General features: G+C 40.1%; 1 protein-coding gene across 5 annotated transcripts in view; it reads right to left on the reverse strand.

The window, feature by feature from the left end:
• The window catches only part of KANSL1 (KAT8 regulatory NSL complex subunit 1), a 173396-nt gene that overhangs the window by 116864 nt on the left and 35448 nt on the right, over positions 1 to 21084 (reverse strand). For all 5 annotated transcript variants that reach the window (XM_070390012.1, XM_070390011.1, XM_070390013.1 and 2 more), the window contains one exon: positions 11138 to 12509. In XM_070390012.1, coding sequence (XP_070246113.1) covers positions 11138 to 12426 — 1289 coding nt within the window. In that variant the 5' untranslated portion in view covers positions 12427 to 12509. The remainder of the gene's footprint in view (positions 1 to 11137; positions 12510 to 21084) is intronic.

The raw sequence follows: 21084 nt of genomic DNA on the forward strand, positions 1-21084 counted from the left end.
CATCATCAAATTACTTAATATCACTTAAATTTCTTGAATGTAAAGTGCCATATTTTACATGATGTTTGGTAAATCTCTAATGCTCAAAATTCTGCAAGCCAAGCTTCAACAATACATGAACCGTGAACTTCCAGATGTTCAAGCTGGTTTTTAAAAAGGCAGAGGAACAAGAGATCAAATCGCCAACATCCCCTGGATGATCGAAAAAGCAAGAGAGTTCCAGAAAAACATCTATTTCTGTTTTATTGACTATGCCAAAGCCTTTGACTGTGTGGATCACAATAAACTGTGGAAAATTCTGCAAGAGATGGGAATACCAGACCACCTGACCTGCCTCTTGAGAAACCTGTATGCAGGTCAGGAAGCAACAGTTAGAACTGGACATGGAACAACAGACTGGTTCCAAATAGGAAAAGGAGTACGTCAAGGCTGCATATTGTCACCCTGCTTATTTAACTTATACTCAGAGTACATCATGAGAAACGCTGGGCTGGAAGAAGCACAAGCTGGAATCAAGATTGCCGGGAGAAATATCAATAACCTCAGATATGCAGATGACACCACCTTTATGGCAGAAAATGAAGAGGAACTAAAAAGCCTCTTGATGAAAGTGAAAGAGGAGAGTGAAAAAGTTGGCTGCAAGCTCAACATTCAGAAAACGAAGATCATGGCATCCGTCCCATCACTTCATGGGAAATAGATGGGGAAACAGTGGAAACAATGTCAGACTTTATTTTTTGGGGCTCCAAAATCACTACAGATGGTGACTGCAGCCATGAAATTAAAAGACGCTTACTCCTTGGAAGGAAAGTTATGTCCAACTTAGCATATTCAAAAGCAGAGACATTACTTTGCCAACAGAGGTCCGGCTAGTCAAGGCTATGGTTTTTCCTGTGGTCATGTATGGATGTGAGAGTTGGATTGTGAAGAAAGCTGAGCATTGAAGAATTGATGTTTTTGAACTGTGGTGTTGGAGAAGACTCTTGAGAGTCCCTTGCACTGCAAGGAGATCCAACCAGTCCATCCTAAAGGAGATCAGTCCTGGGTGTTATTTGGAAGGAATGATGCTAAAGCTGAAACTCCAGTACTTTGGCCACCTCATGTGAAGAGTTGACTCATTGGAAAAGACCCTGATGCTGGGAGGGATTGGGGGCAGGAGGAGAAGGGGACGACAGAGGATGAGATGGCTGGATGGCATCACCGACTTGATGGACATGAATTTGAGTGAACTCCGGGAGTTGGTGATGGACAGGGAGGCCTGGTGTGCTGTGATTCGTGGGGTCACAGAGTCGGACACGACTGAGCGACTGGACTGAACTGAAAGTATGCAGACGAACTGAACTGAAAGTATGCAGATGTTCAACTTTATTGGATAATGACTGTTTCTGTTATTGCTACCTAACAAGCCACCTCAGACCAAATGGCATGAAATGGTGTTTATCTTATTCTTGTAGATTCTCTGGATCAGAATTCAGAATACAGTTGGAATGGCCGGTTTCTGATATGTGATGTGTGGGGCTTCAGTTTGACAAGACACAAGGCTGGGGGCCAAAATACCTGGGACTAGAGAATCATTTCCAAGATGGTTCCTTCACTCACATGTGTGGCATCCTGTTAGGGATGCCTCGGTGGCTTTGGTCTCTTTAGTGTGACAGCCTCGGGGGGTCAGACCTCTTACATGGTGTATCTTTGTTTCACAAACAAGGGTGGAAGCTTCCTGTTCATTTAAAACTGTCCTGAGAAGTCACCTAGCATCACTTCCATCATATTCTATTGTCTGAAGTGGTCACAAACCCTCTCAGGTTCAGAGGGAAGAGACAGAACCCCATCTTTTAATGGGAGGAGTGTCAAAGAATTTGCAACTGTATTTTAAAACCACCATAACAGTTTATTCCAGAGCTAGATGTACCAGTTTATAGTTTTTAAAAATGTAATTTTAAATATTATTACAGATTACTACTGATTGTTTTGCTGCTTAAAAAACATTTCAAGCACTCTAGAAGCTGTGTGCCTGCCTGTGTGCTCAGTCACATCCGACTATGCGATCCCATGAAATGCAGCCCGCCAGGCTCCTGTGTCCATGGGACACAGATGAAACTCCAATACTTCGGCCACCTCATGCAAAGAGTTGACTCATTGGAAAAGACCCTGATGCTGGGAGGGATTAGGGGCAGGAGGAGAAGGGGACGACAGAGGACGAGAGGGCTGGATTGCACCACTGACTCAATGGATATGAGTTTGGGTAAAGTCCGGGAGCTGGTGATGGACAGGGAGACCTGGTGTGCTGCGATTCACGGGGTAGCAAAGAGTCGGACAAGAGTCGGACACAACTGAGCAACTGAACTGAAATCTCTTTTCATCAATGAAATCCAAAGGACATTTTGTTCATGCCCAGGCTGTGGGTAAACAGCCTAGATTAATACAGTCGGCCCTCTTTAACTGTGGGTTTACCACCTAAGGTTGGTTGAATCTGCAGGTACGAAGGGCTGACTGTACTAGGTCATTTTATATAAGGGACCTGAGCACCCTTGGGATTTTGGTATCTGCAGGGCTCCTGGAATCAACCCCCTGGGGACACTGAAGGACAACTGTATCCTGATTTCTTACCAGCTATGTGACATTAAGCAAGTTACTTAAACTTTTCATTCTTCAGTATGAGTCTGTAAAACTAAGATAATATCACAGAGAACTAAATACATTAATGCATGTAAAGAACTTCTAACATTACCTACCTCAAAGCATTCCACAAGTGTAGGTTATTATTTTTTTCCCTATCAGTATGTCTCAAACTATGCTGTCTGATTAGGCAAAGTTGGTTTAAAAAGTTTCCCAGCTCAACTGAATCACTTCAGTCAAAATCTTCCTGGGGTCTGGGTTTCAGATTAGTACCAAATACAAACACAAATGTAAAATACAAATATAAAATCAAACCGTTGGGCAGACTACCCTGGTGGTCCAGTGGTTAAGACTCTGAGCTTCCAATGCAGGGAGTGCGGGTTCAATCCCTGGTCAGGGAACTAGTATCCCACATGTCTCAAGGCATGACTGAAAATATATTTTTAAAAAATTATTCCTACAGGGACTTCCTTGAAAGTCCAGTGGTTAAGACTCTACATGCTCTCATTACAGGAGGTACAGGTTCAATCCCTGGTCGAGGAGTTAAAATCCAGCAGGCCACACAGAGAGGCCAAAAAATAAAAATTAAAATTAAATCAAATAGGTTAAAGGTACCACAAAGCCTTAATGAGAATCAAAATTATTAAGATTTACTCTTTGTATTTGTTATATACTGAATCCCTTGGTTCAAATAGCGTAATTTTTCCAGATACAAAATTGAAAACAGGAAAAAGACAATGAACTGGAGTCATAAAAGGAGATGACCTTAGGCATGGATTTCTGCCTAGCCTGGAAAATATTGAAGTCCCTCAGTATGCCAGGACAACTGGTTCCAGACTCTTCTCTCCACCCCTTACCAAAATCTTCAGATGCTCAAGTCTGCAGATATAAAATGGGGTAGTATTTGTATATAACCTATGTACATCGTTCTGTACACTTTAAATCATCGCTGCTGCTAAGTCGCTTCAGTCGTGTCAGACTCTGTGCCACCCCATAGATGGCAGCCCACCAGGCTCCCCCGTCCCTGGGATTCTCCAGGCAAGAACACTGGAGTGGGTTGCCATTTCCTCCTCCAATGCATGAAAGGGAAAAGTCAAAGTGAAGTCGCTCAGTCATGTCGGACTCTTAGCGACCCCATGGACTGCAGCCTACCAGGCTCCTCCATCCATGGGATTTTCCAGGCAAGAGTACTGGAGCGGGGTGCTATCGCCTTCTCCGTTAAATCATCTCTAGATTATTTAAAATACCTAACACAATGTTAATGCTATATAAAAAGTTGCCAGAGAACTGCAAATTAAAATTCTGCTTTTTTAAATTTCTGGAATTTTCCCCCACAAATGTCTTCAGTTGGTTGAACCCACCAATGTGGAACCTGCAGATCCAGAGGGCTGACTGTAACTTAATCCATGTTGGTCTTTGCTCAGGGAGAGGATAGAAAAACTAATTAAAGTACTATTCATTTGAAATATAACGTGACTCCAAGCTTTTTCTCCTCTAGTAAAACAATTTTACCTAACTGATGGAATTTAACAAGGTGCTCTGCAAATGACACTGAAACCTCTGGGAATGCCCAAGAGCCAAATATGTTTAAATAAAAATTAGTAAAGGTGTACTGCCATTTAGTAACATCTCCCATCTGTTCCTTCTCCATTCCAACAGTTCCATCCAATCCAGTTACACCTGTCAAAAATCTAGGAATCACCCATAATTACTTTCTCGCTCTCTCAACATCCATTCATTGCATCCAGTCAATCACAAGTCCTAGTCACCCTACGCTCCAAATTACGCAGTGCTCTCATTCTTCCCTCCAAAGGCTGAGTCCCCATTGTCTCACCGAGCTTACCACAACGGTCTAACTATTTCCCAAAGTCCACATCCACTCTCCTCTTACAAACAGTAAGAAAGAATCTTAAAAAAAAAAAAAAAAAAAATATATATATATCCAATGATAAACTGTCAACGGTGTCACAAGAGAATTTTAAACCAGAGATCACCTACAAGCCTATCCGTATGACCAAGCCTCTAGCAACCTCTCTGGTCTCATTTCTCATTACTCTCCTCACACTTTGCACTGTTTTCAAAAGTATCAAGCACCCCCTATTCCCAAAGCTTTAGCACAGTCTGTTTTCTCTGATACACATCTCCTCTCTTGTTCACCACCAATTCCTTCTCATCATTCAGGTCTCAAGTTACATGCAACTTGACTTCAAGATACATGCTAGGACATCCCCACCCATCTTAATTAGATGTTCCTAATATGCACCATCTCAGCACTCCAAACTTTGCTTCTATGGCACCCACAACCACTATAAATATACCATTAACTATATGATCACTTGCTTAAATATTTAATTAATCACTCTTTCTAGCCAGTTTACCCACGAGGACAGGGCAGCGATTGTGTTTCTCTTACTCACCTATATAATCCCTAGGACCTCAGGACAGAGTAGGCTTTCAGTACCTCTAATAAACAAATTAATCAATTCCCAAAGTCTCCAAGGTAAAGCTTCAAGGCCTCTCTGCATAGCTCAGTCCCTCCTCCTCTATTTATACAGGACTGCTTAGAAGGCCATTTCCTAATTTTTAACAGTTGCTGGAACTTATAAGGAATACAGAAACCTTCATTTTTAAGACCCTAGTAAAGAACTTGGATCTTCATGAGCTATAAGGGTTATTCTACAAGTCGTGTTCTAATAGTCACCGAAGCTTGAAACTTCAATTATCTATGATGATCCCTCCCTGTTTTACCCATACAGCCTGCTATTAATCCCATTAAATCCATTTCTGCACCATCCTCTGGAATCTTCTCTTTTCCTTTTTACACTACAATTATTACACTCTATCTGTATTACTAGATCTCTAAAATGTCTCCACTCTAGCCACCAAAAAGCCATTCAGCCTCTGTCCTCTGATTATGCCATGCCTTCCTCCTGTACTGACCTACCTCATTAGGCCATAACCAAAAGACAACCTTCTATCAAAATCCTAGCCAACCTTCAAGGCTCATTTCTACTATCCTTTCTTTCCAGTTCCATCAACCAGTTGTGATCTCTTCCTATTTCATTTCTATCATCCAACATTTACTACGTATTAGTACATGCCAGGCCGGAGAAGGCAATGGCAAACCACTCCAGTACTCTTGCCTGGAAAATCCCATGGACGGAGGAGCCTGGTAGGCCGCAGTCCATGGGGTCGAGAAGAGTCGGACACGACTGAGGGACTTCACTTTCTCGCACTGGAGAAGGACATGGCAACCCACTCCAGTGTTCTTGCCTGGAGAATCCCAGGGACAGGGGAGCCTGGTGGGCTGCCGTCTATGGGGTCGCAGAGTCGGACACGACTGAAGTGACTTAGCAGCAGCAGCAGTACATGCCAGGCACTGTTCTAAGTATTCAACTTTATCTCCCATGTCTCCAATACACATCAAAATTATATACTTTTTGTGCACAGAAATTCAGTTTATTTACCTACGACATCTGATGTCTTACATGTTTGTTCATAAGTACCTACATATGACCACTTTAAAAGAAAATAGTTGATCCTTAAACAACACAGGTTTAAACTGTGCACATTCACTTAGATGCAGATTTTTTTCAACAGTTACTATGATCTGTGGTTGGCTGAATCCAGATACAGAGGAAGAGGCTGGGCATCACTAACCCCAGTGTTGTTCAAGGGTCAAATGTACATCACTCAATTTTACAGAATGAAAACACCAATCCGAAGGCAACAGGAAATATCTGGAGCATCTAGATGTGCAGCAAATAAGTAGACCCCAAATTCTTGCTGCCTAACTTCCTGCCTTCAGAATCACACAAGAAGCACTAAGAATAATTCTCACTACCTACGTAACTTCTCAGAAAAAAAGGGGGCAGGGGGAGAAGAAGGAGAAAACACACAAGTTCCTATTTCAGCCACTGGATGTCATATGCATGCTAGCAGAAAAACCTGGGGCATTCAATCAGTGATTAGATTAGAACAAGGTGTTTGGCAAGTCAAAGTTCACTTGGCTCCAAAGTAACTTCTCTAAGAACATAATAGACTTATTTCCACATATGTATCACACCCAGTAAGATATACAATAACCATTTTAATGGATTATGGGGTGGTAAGGGCTGGGGGGACATAAGGTAAAAGAATCAAAACTCTAAGTCAAAGTCAAGAAAGCCATTTTGTTTCAAGGTATTCCAGTGACTCACAAGGAACTTTGCCTCAGATTCCCCAAAAGCAAAAGATGATGATGAGAAAAGCTCCATTGATGTTAAAGATAGAGTTGTCACAATTCAGAGCAGTTTAAGCCTTGGAGATCAATTTTCTCATTTTTATTAGGAAAGTGGTAACAAAGCTAGTCTAAGGTAAAGAAGGGTTAGATGTTAGGCTTCCAGCTAATAGATCTCTCACTCCCATCACTCTGTGAGAGGAGAAGGAACATGAAAATAAGGACAAATCAAGTTGACTGCCATCCTTGGCAACATCATTTGTGCATACTTAACAAATTCAAGCAGGAACTACAACACAAAGCATTCCATAGTACTTAAAAAGCAAAACCTATGAACATGCTAGTAATTTATGATACCGTGAAGTCTTCATAAACTCCAAAAGGATGAAATTCCTCAGAAATAGAGCAAAGTCACTACAATCAAGACAATCCAAAATTCAAATAACTTAGTTCACTGAACTGAACATCTAGTTTACTTTTACGCAACTCTGATCAGAACAGACTTCAGGAAGCTATCACACAAATGAAATAAAGTTTAGAATAAATTAAACAAACAAACAAAAAACCCATGAAAATAAAACAAGAACAGGGAGAACAAAATGAAGCCAAGAATGAGGCTTAAAAAAAAAAGGTACAACAGTAAGAACCCACAAGCTGTTGATCTAAAAACACATTTAATATCTGGAAAAAATTTTTTTCTTCACAAGTACTTACTACAGAAGTTTGTAAGTACAAGGGTAAGAAAATGAAAACTAAATTGAGCAAAATTGAGTATGGGTCCAGGAATTCAGAACAAAATAGCAGTACGAAACTTAGATATGAAAAGGAGAAATACAAAGAAAAACCAAAGTGCAGAAGAGTGTGGGAGCACAAGCGCATACTCAGCAGTTCTATGATAAACACATGAGGCGACTAAACGCTTTTATTCCTACTTCCACAATTAAGAACCAAACACTGAGGTATTTATTGAAACATACAGCTTCCTTTCTAGTCCCTCATTCAAGATGATGCTGCTTTTAAAAAGAATGAAATAATGCCATTTGCAGCAATGTGGACAGACCTAGAGATTATTCATATTAAGTGAAGTCAGATGAGAAAGACAAATACCATATATCATTTATTTGTGGGATCTTAAAATATGAAATTTATTTACGAAACAACTCAACTGTGTAGAAAACAAACTTATGATTCCAAAGGGAGAGGGATAAATTACGAGTCTGCAATTAGCAGATACAAATACTACATATAAAATAGATTAAAAAAAAAAAAGTCCTACTGTTGTATAGCACAAGGAACTAGATTCAATATCCTATAATCATCCATAATGGAAAATATATGAAAAAAAAAACCCATATGTATAACGTATAACGTTATGTATAATGGAATATGTACGTACAATGGAAGCATTTTGGTGTATACTAGAAATTAACACATTATAAATCAAAGAATTTATACTTCAATAAAAAGAATTTAAGATAATGTTTCAATTCCTGCTCATTCCACAGTGATGTTACTAAACAATAATATAGGTCAAACCCAACGTAGTGCAGAATTTCCAAAGAAGTAGGTACATGTACCAAGACAGGAAGATATATACATAAAACATTTTCAGATGATCTTCTAAAAAGCTTAAAACAAAAAGGTGTAACAATTTTAAACTAAACATAAAATCAGTTAACCATAAAAAATTAAATCAAGGAAAAAGAAAATACTTTCTCTTCTGCTGTGTCATCCAGCTATATTAGAATTCACTAATTGTAAAAACAAAACAGAACAAAACAATGATATACATGTAATTCTTGACAATATATAAAACCAATCATTCTGCTGCTGGACAGCATGTGCCTAGGACTTACAATGAATTACAGATTTTTTCTCTTTTATTAAAAAGTTAGGAAAAACACAAATGAATTCTTGGTGAAAGCTTGTAATTTTCAGAGAATCATCATCCACTTGTAATTTAAGCAACATCACTTAAAAACAATTCAAATCTTCTCTACTAAATATTTTCATTATGGCCACCAGACTAAATCTAGTGACTTTATCTCTGACAGTACTTCAACAAGGGAGTGAAATACTAGACAGGCTGTTCAAAGAGGTAAAAAGTTGAAATTCACCAGCTGGGTCAAGCCCCTGAAGACTTAACTTCTTTTTTATTTTTTTAACTAACTTCTTATTCTAGGACTCAAGAATTATAAATGCAGTTATGAGATTTGGGAGGGACTTTAAATCACAAAGAAAAGGTTTCTCTGCATCCAAAGAACTTCTTTCTCTTTTTTAATCACAGCGCTGTCTCCACTTTCACTGGCCAGTGGTTGAAAACCTTTAAAATACTCAGGTGGTCAACAAAGACCCTGGCTAAATACCAACCTTGGGAGTCAATCTGGTGACCTTGCTTAAAACAATAAGTTAAAAGTATTTGCACTTTATTGGTGGCTTTAATTTAAATTCATATATATCATAATTTGCAAAAAGCATATTTACTTGACAGTACTTTTAGCGCCCAAATCGTCCTTACTTTAATACGATCTGAAGCATGGAAATTCAACTTTTAAAAGCATTATTAAACTGATCCCAAGAGGTTTCCTAAAATAATCCCTTTGCTGTCTTTTTAATTTACATCCTTCCAATCAACAAACCACTGTGAGAAGAATGCCCAAACCTAAGCAGGTGGACTAAGAGGTCTTTTGAAGTCAACAGACTACTACATGATGTAAAAAAAGTTCTCTCATAGGCATTCTGGTTTCACTGGGTTGGAATGTTACCCACAACATTACCAAAACTAAGAAATGTTGCCAATACAATGTCTCTCGAAAACATTCTTATAGATTCTAGATGTTTTTCTTCAAATACACAAGATAAGTGCAGGAAACTTTAAAGGCTTCAACTACACTATCTTTACACAAAATCACTCAAACAGAATATTCAACTGTTGACAAGGTTTCTTAAAACTGCAGTTTATGTAGCAAAGTCAGTGGGAGTAATGCCACAAATATTGGCAAGCTGACTGAAGCTACTAATCCATTTAAGGAAAGGGAACTATGTTACAGCAATGCTCTGAAATGTATTTGCTTTAGACCTGAATATAGAAGTGGACTCTTGAGCACACTAAGCTTACAAGTGATAATGGCACTTGGTCTAAAGGGAAAAAATCCAGCACGATTATCCAGATTTTTTTCACTCAAAACAGAAACATAAACCCAAATTTCATACTCAGATACAGTATTATCCATGTTTATAACAAACTGGAGGAAAAAAAAAGGAAATCTACTTATGCTTAGAAGCATAGCTGTCTCAATAAAGTCTCCAGTAAGTCACCTTTTTATTACAGACAAGGGACAGTCAACTATTCCAACATAGCCACCTACTCCAGTCTTCTCTAGCAATCCAAACTTCACAACATTCCCACCCAAAGAGGATCTACTAGTTAACTCTTCTCCCCTCTTTTCCAACTACTCTTGTTTCCCTCTCTCATGAAGTCTAGATAAATGCAGATCTATGTTTAAGGAGATATACTGTACTTTCTTATCTTAGAACTAAATGTAGGACCAGGAGATAAATCATGTATGTCTCTACCAGGTCCATGTAAAGTGCCACAAAGAGCTTATGGAGAATTTTCCTCAACCCAACACATTTTGAAAATCCAGTAAGAATTTATCCCAAATATGTCAATACATTTAACTTAGCTGAAAGAAAATAAAACCCAAACCTATAAAGGTTTCTTTTACGAAGAGAATCAGGTTGTGACAGAATATCATGCTTGGAGACAACCTACAAAATACTCTGAAGCACTTCCTGATTATAAGTCCTTATTTTTTTTATAAGGAAATCTCAAATGTCAAAACTGAAAACCAGGTACATTCTCTGCTAAAAGCTCAATTAAAAGCAACCATAAATTCCAGAGAACTTAACTAGGTCAACTAAACTTTTGCCCCACTTACTAGAAACAATCTGAAGCCAAGCCTCAGAAACTTACAAAACATCCTACATATGGTTTCAAAAGAAATCTAATTGTTCACTATGAAAGAATGGGTAGTTTTACAAACTAGAAGTCTTCTAGTTTTCTCTTAATAAGATTTCCATGGGAAATTAGCAGCTTTTACCCTACAGCAACACAAAACCAAAAATACCTTCCATTTCTTCACTAGCAGGTATATATGTTCCCCCCCCCCACCTAAAATTAGGAAAAAGACAAAACAGTTTGTAGGCACCCATCATACCAAGAAGCCCTGTCTTCCCATGATGGGAATTCACCAAGTCTTTCTCCATAATGAAAACGACATTATGCATGGTTCTACTCACAGGGGTACGTGGCGCTGCTCAGGGTCAGCTCTGGCCAGTTCTTCCTCTTCGATATCAGACTCTCCTCCTGAACTACTGTCTGTGATGTCGGAATCAAATGCTCGTTCACTGCACCTCAAGTTAGCTATACCACTGGCTGTAAATCTCTCCAATTCTTCTGAAATTGAGTCACTTTTCAGGAAGTTGCTAAGTCCCTCTGAAGCAGCGGTCTCACTGGCAGCTTTTCTCAATGCAGCTTCGGCCTTTCGAGTCAGCATCAACTGGCTCCGGGGCCTCAAGGATTCCAAGTTTGGCAGCTTGCTTAAAGTTTTCTCTAAAAATCCACCCAGCTGATGCTGTATGTGCCTCTCCACCTGCTTGGCTTGCACAACCTGTAAGCGCTTCTGTAACCTGCGGGCCCGGCTCTCAATGTCAGCCTGCCGCCGCAGTAAAGCTGTTATCCTGGTGTCAGAATCTAAAGCACTGAAAAGGATGGAAGACAGGGGAGGCTTTTTACCCTCTAACTTGACACCCCCCACGTTAGAACTGGAGTCTGTGTCAGGTGATAACCTACTGCTTCCTTGAAGTGCCGGCTGTTCCATGGAATTTACAGAAGATTTGTTTGCAGTGCTATTATTGCTAAATACAGTTGTATGTTCTACATCAAGGCTTCTATGTGGAAGAGTGCAATTGGTCATACCCCCTTTCAAGTCCCCAGACTCAGATGCCACCACTTCACCCCCCTGAAGAGAAGATGAAGTGAGAGCCCGTTTTCCCCCATTAAGGGGACTGGAATTGTCATGCTCAGAATGTGTTGAACTTTTAGTCAATTTCTTCGCCAATCCATTTACAGGTGCTTGTGGCAGAGCTGTCTGACCACTTGTATTCATGGTTCTAAGATTTTCTAAGGAAAACTCCAAAACTGGCTGTCTTCCCAACAGCTCAGCTCGGAGTTCATAGGACTGAGATAAGAGAGGGTGAGATTTGAGTACTGTCTGCTTGCTGAAGACACCGTGCAACTTCAGTGATTCCTTTGAGGGAACAGATGTTACATCGGAGCAGAGATAAGATGCCACCAGTGGTTGCAGCTTTCCCAAATCTTCCTTGGTAGGATTATTTCGGAAGTCTAGACTGGGATCCTCTGCAGCAATGGCTTTTCTTTTGGTTCCGTTGGCAGCAATAAGGATGTTGGCGTTGCCGTTATTCTCGGCACTGCCAGGGGACAAAGTGGAGGATGGGGGAGCCAGTTTGAACCGGATATGGTGTGTTTCAGCTGCTGCGTCAGTGAGAGCGGGCGCCATCGCAGCCATTCAGCACAGAGAGACAGGAAGTCCAGCCTCTCCCGGTGCCGAGGCCAGCTCCACAGCCCCTTACCGCCTCCCCAGAGAACAGACTAGAAGAGAAAGAAGAAAAGAAAGTTAGAAATACAAACACATTAGAAAACAACACACATGTTTTTAATACAAACATCATGGAGGCTGTTAACCAAACTCTGTCTTCAAGAGAACACTCAAACCAAAAGGGGAGGGTGTTGGGGCGGGGCCACAACTCTACAAAAGAAAAGAATTCCATCCTTCCTTTTGGTCATTTGTTACCATACATTGAAAGTAGTCACAGACTGTTAAAATCAAATCATCTGCATTTAAAAGAAAAACAGCTTTAAAACTTCTTGAAATTAGTGAATTTAAAGCAAATGTATCAAACTAAACACCAGGAATCAAACAGAAAAGAATTAGTAAGAACTCCTCATTCCCTACCCAAAGTCTGTATGCCAAATGTCTGTACATTTCTGGCCAAAGGATCCAATGTTTGTCAGCTTCCCACTTCTCTGTAAGATAGATCATACTAAAAGTTTTACTGTATCACACCTGTAATGCCAGCTTATTTCATCAATTTTCTTTTTTTCCCACTGTTCTCAGTATGGCCCACCTCTCAAATTAATTGCCCAATCAATGTGTCTCTTTTCTTCACAACTTCTTGAAAGAATAGTTATAAATAGCTGCCTCTGCCCTTCTCACTCTTCTGTAATCTGCCTTCTACTCCTACGGCTCTGGCAAAGGTCACAAGCAATCTCATTATCAAATCCCATGCTCAAGTCTCAGTCCCCATTCTATCTGACTTCTCTGAAGCATGAGGTAGTGCTGACCACCCCACTCTTCTGGAAATTCTTCTTTCCCGACGTCCTTGACAGCAAGGTCCCTTCTGCCCTCTTCTCTCTCAACTCACTTCCTTGGCAACAATCTTGATAGCAATGTGTAAGTCCTCTGGTCACTCAGAAAAACACCTTCAGCTGCACTAATCAACATCCTCACCTCTATGTACCTCAAGCCCCCTGAAGCTCAAAACTGGATTTCTTTTTACTTCTCACCCAGTTTTATCATCTCAGGAAATTGCTTTCACCGAGTAACCCCAGCTAAAAACCTCAGCAGTGTGCCTCTTCTTCATCCCTTTTGATTTGTCTGGTCTGAGAGTAAAAGGAAATCTATGTAAAGAACTAAGCCAGCAGGTACTATAGTGTGGCCTACAAACTTCTTGAGAGCTCACAGACCATTTCAGAGGTCCACAAGATCAAACTTTTCATAATAATATTAAACATTATTTGCCTTTTTCCACAGTGTTGACGTTTGCGATAAGGATGCCAAGACAAGTCTGAGCAAAACTGCTGGTACCTTAGCAAAAATCAAAGCAGAGGTACCTAAATGTACTAAGAGCCTCTGGTCACTGTATTCTTTACTCATTTAGTTAAAAAAATAAAACTTTTTTTAAAGGGTTATTATAATGAACTTTGATATCCTTGATGAAATACAGAAATTAGGAACTTTATTAAATCTCCACTCAAGTCTTCAGTGCATGTGTATACGTGTATCTAAATATTCTGTGCAATGGAAGGGAAAGTACACATAGAGCACTTCTACTGCTTTAAGAAAACTGAGTTACAAGTTGAACTAGAAGCTTCTTCCATGTAACACTATTTTTACTTGGCAGAACAACTGACAAACTACGATTATACAGACTTGAATATTGAGCAGACATTTTCTTGCAAATGAACAAAGTGAACCTGTCACTCCAAGGAAACCCAATATGAGGTTTGTTGCTAATGATAAAATCTGAGTTATTATGCAAAAATAAGTATTTTGAAAATGTGTATCCACCACCATAAACTTGGAACATTTCCCCAATACTTAGTCATTTCTGATTAAACAGACTACTGCTGATTATTAGTGAACGAGAACTGGATACCACATAATGAAATGTGTCAACCTTTGGAAGAGCTGCATAACTCTGTTAGTGATCAAATGACCAATGCTCCTTAGAAACTCGTGCATGGGTAAAAGTAAGTGTTAAGACAGACCAAATGGATTAATCTGACAGAGTATGAAAAGCTCACTGATACGGCTTTAAATTCCACAGTGCAGCTAACCTTTATGAACTACTACTCGTCAAGTGTGGGCAGTGTCAAAGGATACGCACACTTTAAAAGGCTACTAAATACTTGTCTCTTTTCCAAACTACACATTTGTATGAGGTCAGATTTTCTGTACATACTTCCAAAACAACATTATCACAACAGAATGAATGCAGAAGGAGATATGAGAACCCAGCTGTTTTCTATTAAGCCAAACATTAGAAAGACTTGCAAAAATGTAAAATAATGCCATTACCACTTAATTTTTGTTGTTCTGATAAAAAATATTGTCCATAATATGTAATAGGTTGATGATTTTTAAATGAATTATTAATTTTTTTTCCCTTTACTGTGTGGCCGTACTGCCCAGCTTGTAGGATCATAGTTCCCCAACCAGGGACTGAACCCGTGCCCTAGGCAGTGAAAGCAGAGTCCTAATCACCTGATCGCCAGGAAGTCCCAGTAAATAATTATTCTTTAAATTTCTTGAAGTTTCTAATCAACTATTGATAATAACCCACCAAAGTTCTTTGTGGTTTTCGACATTTTTTAAAAGTGGAAAGGGGCCTTGAAATCAAAAAGTTTGTGCATCACTGAACTAAAAGCAACCTCCTCCTCTCTCAAAAAAATGAGTGCAACTTTCAGTTTGGTCAAACATTTTATCTTTAGATAAAAATCAACACAGGATAGTGAGCCATGTAGTACTACACTAAGACTCTTTACCTTAAGTAAATGACTGAGAACAGTGTTAGTTGTTCAGTCATGTCCAACTCTTTGAGACTCATGGACTGTAGCCCACCAGGCTCCTCTGTCCATGGGATTCTCCAGGCAAGAATACTGGAGTGGATTGCTATTCCCTTCTCTAGGGGATCTTCCTAACCCAGGGATCGAACCTCAGTCTCCTGTACTGCAGGCAGATTCTTCACTGTCTGAGCTACCAATACACTTACACGTCAAACATGTCTACCGCTCTACGTAATTGCCAAAATTTTCTTACTCTAAGCTTGTAATGCCTTTAACAAACAGCCTATATTCATTAAACTAGACCTTCTGAGGATTAGAGTTTCATCCTTATGGACTTGCTGGCATACAGCATTCTGTGTAACTAACTGTTCTATGTCCACTTTTCCTATTTTTGATTTTAAATTTAAAAGTAATTTCTAATGTAATTTAAAAAATAGCTGTATTATTACATTGGTTCAATTGGCAGATGAACCAATGTAATAAGCTCTTTATTCAAAATACCTTGAGTCAATTTAATAATGGGAAAAGCATTTTCTACCATAAACAAAAACCACTATCTGATCTTCCAATCAACTCAATATCCTCGTTCAAACTGATAACAATATACAGTTGGTACTAGCCATGCAAATGGCCACCCACTCCAATACTACTGCCTGGAGAATCCCAGGGACACAGGAGCCGGCAGGCTACAGTCCATAGGGGTGCAAAGAGTCGGACATGACTGAAGCGACTTAGCACTAGCCGTGCAAGGAGGCACATTATCACTGTCAGATGGTTAATATGACGAGTGAGAGGAGTAGATGGAGCCTACTGCCCCAAAGCACTACAGTCTGTCTCAGCAATGGCAGGAAGCAGCCTCCCTCTGGGACCCAAGCAAGGACACAGATGTTACACAGCTTCCACAAAACCTATGGAAAACCCATGCTCACCCAGCACACATAAAAAGTGGGTTGTAATTAACATCACACCACAGAAGGTGCTTAAGCAATCAACATTCCAAAGTTATTTCAGAATTATTTCTTTAAAATCTGCAACTAAAAGAAAAATATGCTGACTCAAATCCCACCTCTTTCAATATTTCTCTGACCCTCTGAAAGCACATCTGAGAACTTGACATTAATCATATACGCCTCAAAGGCAAATGTATTTTGCTCACACTCCCTCCTTGGTCTCAAAATCCCCATGGAGTACAATGAAAAGAGCAGTTACTAAACAATGTGTCTCAATAAACAGGGAAGGGGAAAAGTGACATCTTCAGAAGAAATTCCATTCCTAACTCCGAAATCTTTATCTTTCTATATCAAAACTGCAAAAAAAAAATATACTGGACTCTACACCCGCCTCCCCTCATTGACTTGAAATGCTGTGCCGAGATGCAGTATCACTCCCCAAACCCACCATGCATAGGTAAGAGAGCAGGTACAGGTTCACATCTGGCACCACCCCTATTTAAATCATTTAACTATTTTGCTCTCTCAACTTCATCTGCAAATAACAGAACTGACCTCAGAAGGCTGCAGAAATGATTACATAAAATACTTTCAATTACTTAACTTAGTGCTGCCTGGCACAAGAGCCCATTATTTGCACTATTACTATAACCTATGGGAAAAAAGCAAATAGTACTAAAACGAAAAACTGTTAAGTAGAAAAAAGGTGTTAAAAAATAAAATGTATACTGTGACCTCATTTCAGTTTTAAAAAGGAGGTGGTAAGATTCTTTTGTTTTTTATTTTCTGGCTTATGTAATGTCTCCTCCATAAACACAAATTGCTTGTATAATACAAGGGAAGAAGGCAAAAATAATGTAAATTTTTAAAGAGTCAAAAAAATGTGAATAAGGCAAAATATTACAAAAATGTTCTTAAATTTAACATAATGAGCAAAATGTTGATGGAAACAATTCCCATCCCACTTAAATCCCAAAAACGTTGTAGTGACTTAACAATTTAGAGCAGAGAGAAACTGTCAAACTTGAGTGTTACAAAAACAGCAGAACACCTTTTGATAAATCACCCTTCTCCAAAGAATACAAAGCATTAAAAGCTATAAGTAACTTATTAATCCTCATTACAAGCTAAGTGGTAGGTTTCTGGCTGTGATTTTAATTTCCAGTTCACTGGTGGGGACAGATAGTAAAGTTACATTGTACACTCAGAATAAAGAAACCTAAAATATTCCAACTTTTAGTTCATCTAATAAACCACAATCTGACCAAAAAAAAAAAAAAAAAAAAGATGGACCTAATGCACCTGCAGCCACTGACATAAACTATGATTCAGCAGTAAGCTTAACAGACACAAGAAGGGCTATCTTATCAAGGTCCTTTAAAAGGCTATGAAAATTTGAACTACCTAATTAAAATTAACAGTGTCCATCCCAGTCCCAAGGAAGCATTTTGGGGACTGGAAGATGTCAAATGGGTTCAGTAGGCAAACACAGTTAGGAAAAACTTCGCTGATGAGATTCACAATGCACTTCATTATGCTGCTGCTGCTGCTGCTGCTAAGTCGCTTCAGTCGTGTCCGACTCTATGCGACCCGAAAGACGGCAGCCCACCAGGCTCCCCCGTCCCTGGGATTCTCCAGGCAAGAACACTGGAGTGGGTTGCCATTTCCTTCTCCAATGCGTGAAAGTGAAAAGTGAACGGGAAGTCGCTCAGTCGTGTCCGACTCCCAGCGACCCCATGGACTGCAGCCCACCAGGCTCCTCCATCCATGGGATTTTCCAGGCAAGAGTACTGGAGTGGGGTGCCATTGCGTTCTCCTCGTTATACTGAATACTGCTCAAGTATTCGCACCTCTAACAAATAAACATCTTTTTTCATTGTATTAATATTGTGCAGAACACTGTTCTGAGGGATTTAAGTTAGAATACAGTTCAAATACATGACCTCTAAGGCCCCTTCCTGTACGTATGATTATTATAAATGGCAATATAGATTCAAGAACAAACTTCCTCCTAACACAAGTGACACTCTGGAAGCCAAAGTACACCCCAGGACAGAGCTTCTCCACCGCAGCACTACCGCCTTGTGCCGAGTAAGTTTCTGCTGTGGGAAGGGGGTCTCTCCTGGGCCCCTGCAGGTGGTTTAGCAGCATCCCTGGCCTAGAGGCCCGCTGCTCCCTCCTGGAAATTATGACAACCAAAAATGCCTTCAGACATGCCAAATGTCCCCAAGGGGGCAAAATCACACCCCCCAATTGAGAGCCACTCTCTAGAGATAGATTCTGTATCTACAGATGTATATACATACATATACATTTCTAAACATAGATTTCCAAAAATCATACATATCTGGCTGCTTCAAATAGTGCAAGTCACAAACTAACTCCACACCTACAAATGAAAGCCACACCTTACTCCCTTGTAAACTCCCAAGACAGGACTCCGGTTACACAAGAATAAACTGACAGCATCCACCTTGCAACAATGTTGATTAGCTGCCAAGGCCCAAAGGGAAGGGTCTGGACATTTGGGTGGCCAACAACCACACTTGCACTGAAAACAGAAGCAAAAATCAGATGGGGAAGAAAAACCTGCCCATAATGTGGCTTCTACTAACCTCGTTCCACCATTACCTCATTACTCTGTACAAAGGGAAAAAAGACACAGGAAGGATGGTTAGAGAAGGGTGTGTGAAGTCATCAAAATTTAAGCTGAAGCTTGAAAGTTAGCTAAAATTTCATTATGTAAAAGGCGGAGGCAAAAGAAGGTAATGGGGCATTCCAGTGAGAGGAAAAGGTATGGGAAAAGCAGACATCCTGGAGGTTAGACGAAATGATCAACTTGTTTGAATTATAAAGCATATTTTAACAAGAGGAAACCCTATAGAAAAAGGTGAAAACGCAGTCTGAAGCCAGATCATTAATGGACAACGTTCAAAAGCCAGTTTTTACTCAGACTTAAAGGCAGCAGAAAATCATTAAAGGTTTTTCATATATGGAGTGACACGAGAACTGTGCTACAGAGAACAGCTGTATAAGATGGATTAAAAGAAAGTAAAAAGTCAAAGGCCAGTGAAGAAGTTATTGCAATAATCTAGACAGGATACAACAAGAACTTACAACTAAGGCGGTCACCACAGCAGAATTGTCAAAGTCTCCTCCAGGCTTCAGAAGCGCCTGAAAGTCTGCAGAAAAGCCAACTAGGTGACACAAATAGGAAAGCTCTTAAGAAAAGAGAAGGTTGTCATTTCCCTCATAATTTCACCTTCTTTAAGATAAAATCCTCCCATTTATTTCTCATAAAGCTGTTCAGGTTGGGAGGCAGGGGGAACCATTTAGGTTTGGTATATCCTCTCCATTCCTAGCAGTACCAATCCAAACCCAGCCCGGGTGTATCAGCTCACACCTAAATGATCTTAACAGCTTTCTGACTGAAGTCTCAGTCCTCTAATCCAGCAGTCCCCAACCTATTGGTCAACAAGAACTGATTCTGTGGAAGACAATTCTTCCACAGACCAGGCGTGGGGGGAGGGGACGGTTTCGCTATGATTCAAGCACATTACACTTACTGTGCGCTTTATTTGTGATCTAAGGCTGCCACTGATCTGCCAGGAGCACAGCCCGGAGGTAGGGGCTCCCTCGTCTAATCCATTCCTTACCTTTTCATCACTTCACTTCTTTACTCAAGAATAGCTCCTAGTACATTTCTCACGAGTCCAAATTCTCCAAGGTGAAACTTAGCATCAAAACAAGTGCATCAACTGGCATGGATCTAGAGACCACCCCCAGGTTCAACTCATCATTTCTGCCTATGCTGTTGCCTCTAACTGAAGGCCCTTCTACCCTTTCAGCCCAAAACTTAATACTTCAATACACAACATCTCCACAAAAACTTTTCCAGACTATTCAGACTCACATAACTTTCTTCCTGCTTAAATTGTACAACGCACTTAAAGTCACCACTCAATTAAAATTATCTGAATGTTCCCCTAGTTGTCAATTTGTTAACTATATTTCAAGACTGGGAAAGTCCCTTAGTATCTTTCTTTGCGTGCTCACTAACTTCACCGAGATAGAGTGCCGAGGACACAGTGAGCACTGTGAGCACTCACTGACAGGCTTGCAGTAGTCAGAGACCCAGAGGCAGGCTTTTCAAGCATAAGACTGTGCTAAGCAGAGAAAGACGAGGAAATACCAATCAAGAAACTGACACAATTGAAATAATAGGGAAGGATTTGGGAGATGATCCACAGAACAACTTGAATGAAGCAGGTGGTTGGTACACGCACAGCTTCTTGAGAAAGAGAGGGAAAAAGCAGCTTTGTGATCAAGTGCCAAAAGTTACATTATGGAACACACTGGAAAGTTTTTCTTTTACAAATGTAGATTTGTTACAGAATACAAGAGTGAGTGGGAGGCAAATTTTTTTTCATAAAACAAAGAAATAAGGTGGACCTCACTACCCCAGTTCCTAATACTTTCCTATGCCAACAGGGCAGGGCTTGGCTGGAGAATAGATTGTTATCATGACTGCTGTTCACTAACATTAATTGACCTTTTACAGTGTCAGTCTCTGTGCTAAGTGTTTTGCATACACATCCTCATTTAATTATCACAATAACAGTATAAGTTGAGTATGTGCTCAGAAGTAGCATGCCCAAGAGCACACCACTACTAAGCTACAGAAGCAGGATTCCAATCCAAACCTGTAAGTGAAAAGTGAAAGTCGCTCGGCCGCGTCTGACTTTTTACCACCCCATGACTATACATACAGTTCATGGAATTCTCTAGCCCAGAATTCTGGAGAGGGTAGCCGTTCCCTTCTCCAGGGGATCTTCCCACCACAGGAATCAAACCCAGGTCTCACGCAT

Source organism: Bos mutus, chromosome 19, assembly GCF_027580195.1.
Source record: "Bos mutus isolate GX-2022 chromosome 19, NWIPB_WYAK_1.1, whole genome shotgun sequence".
In the NCBI taxonomy this organism is placed as follows: domain Eukaryota; kingdom Metazoa; phylum Chordata; class Mammalia; order Artiodactyla; family Bovidae; genus Bos; species Bos mutus.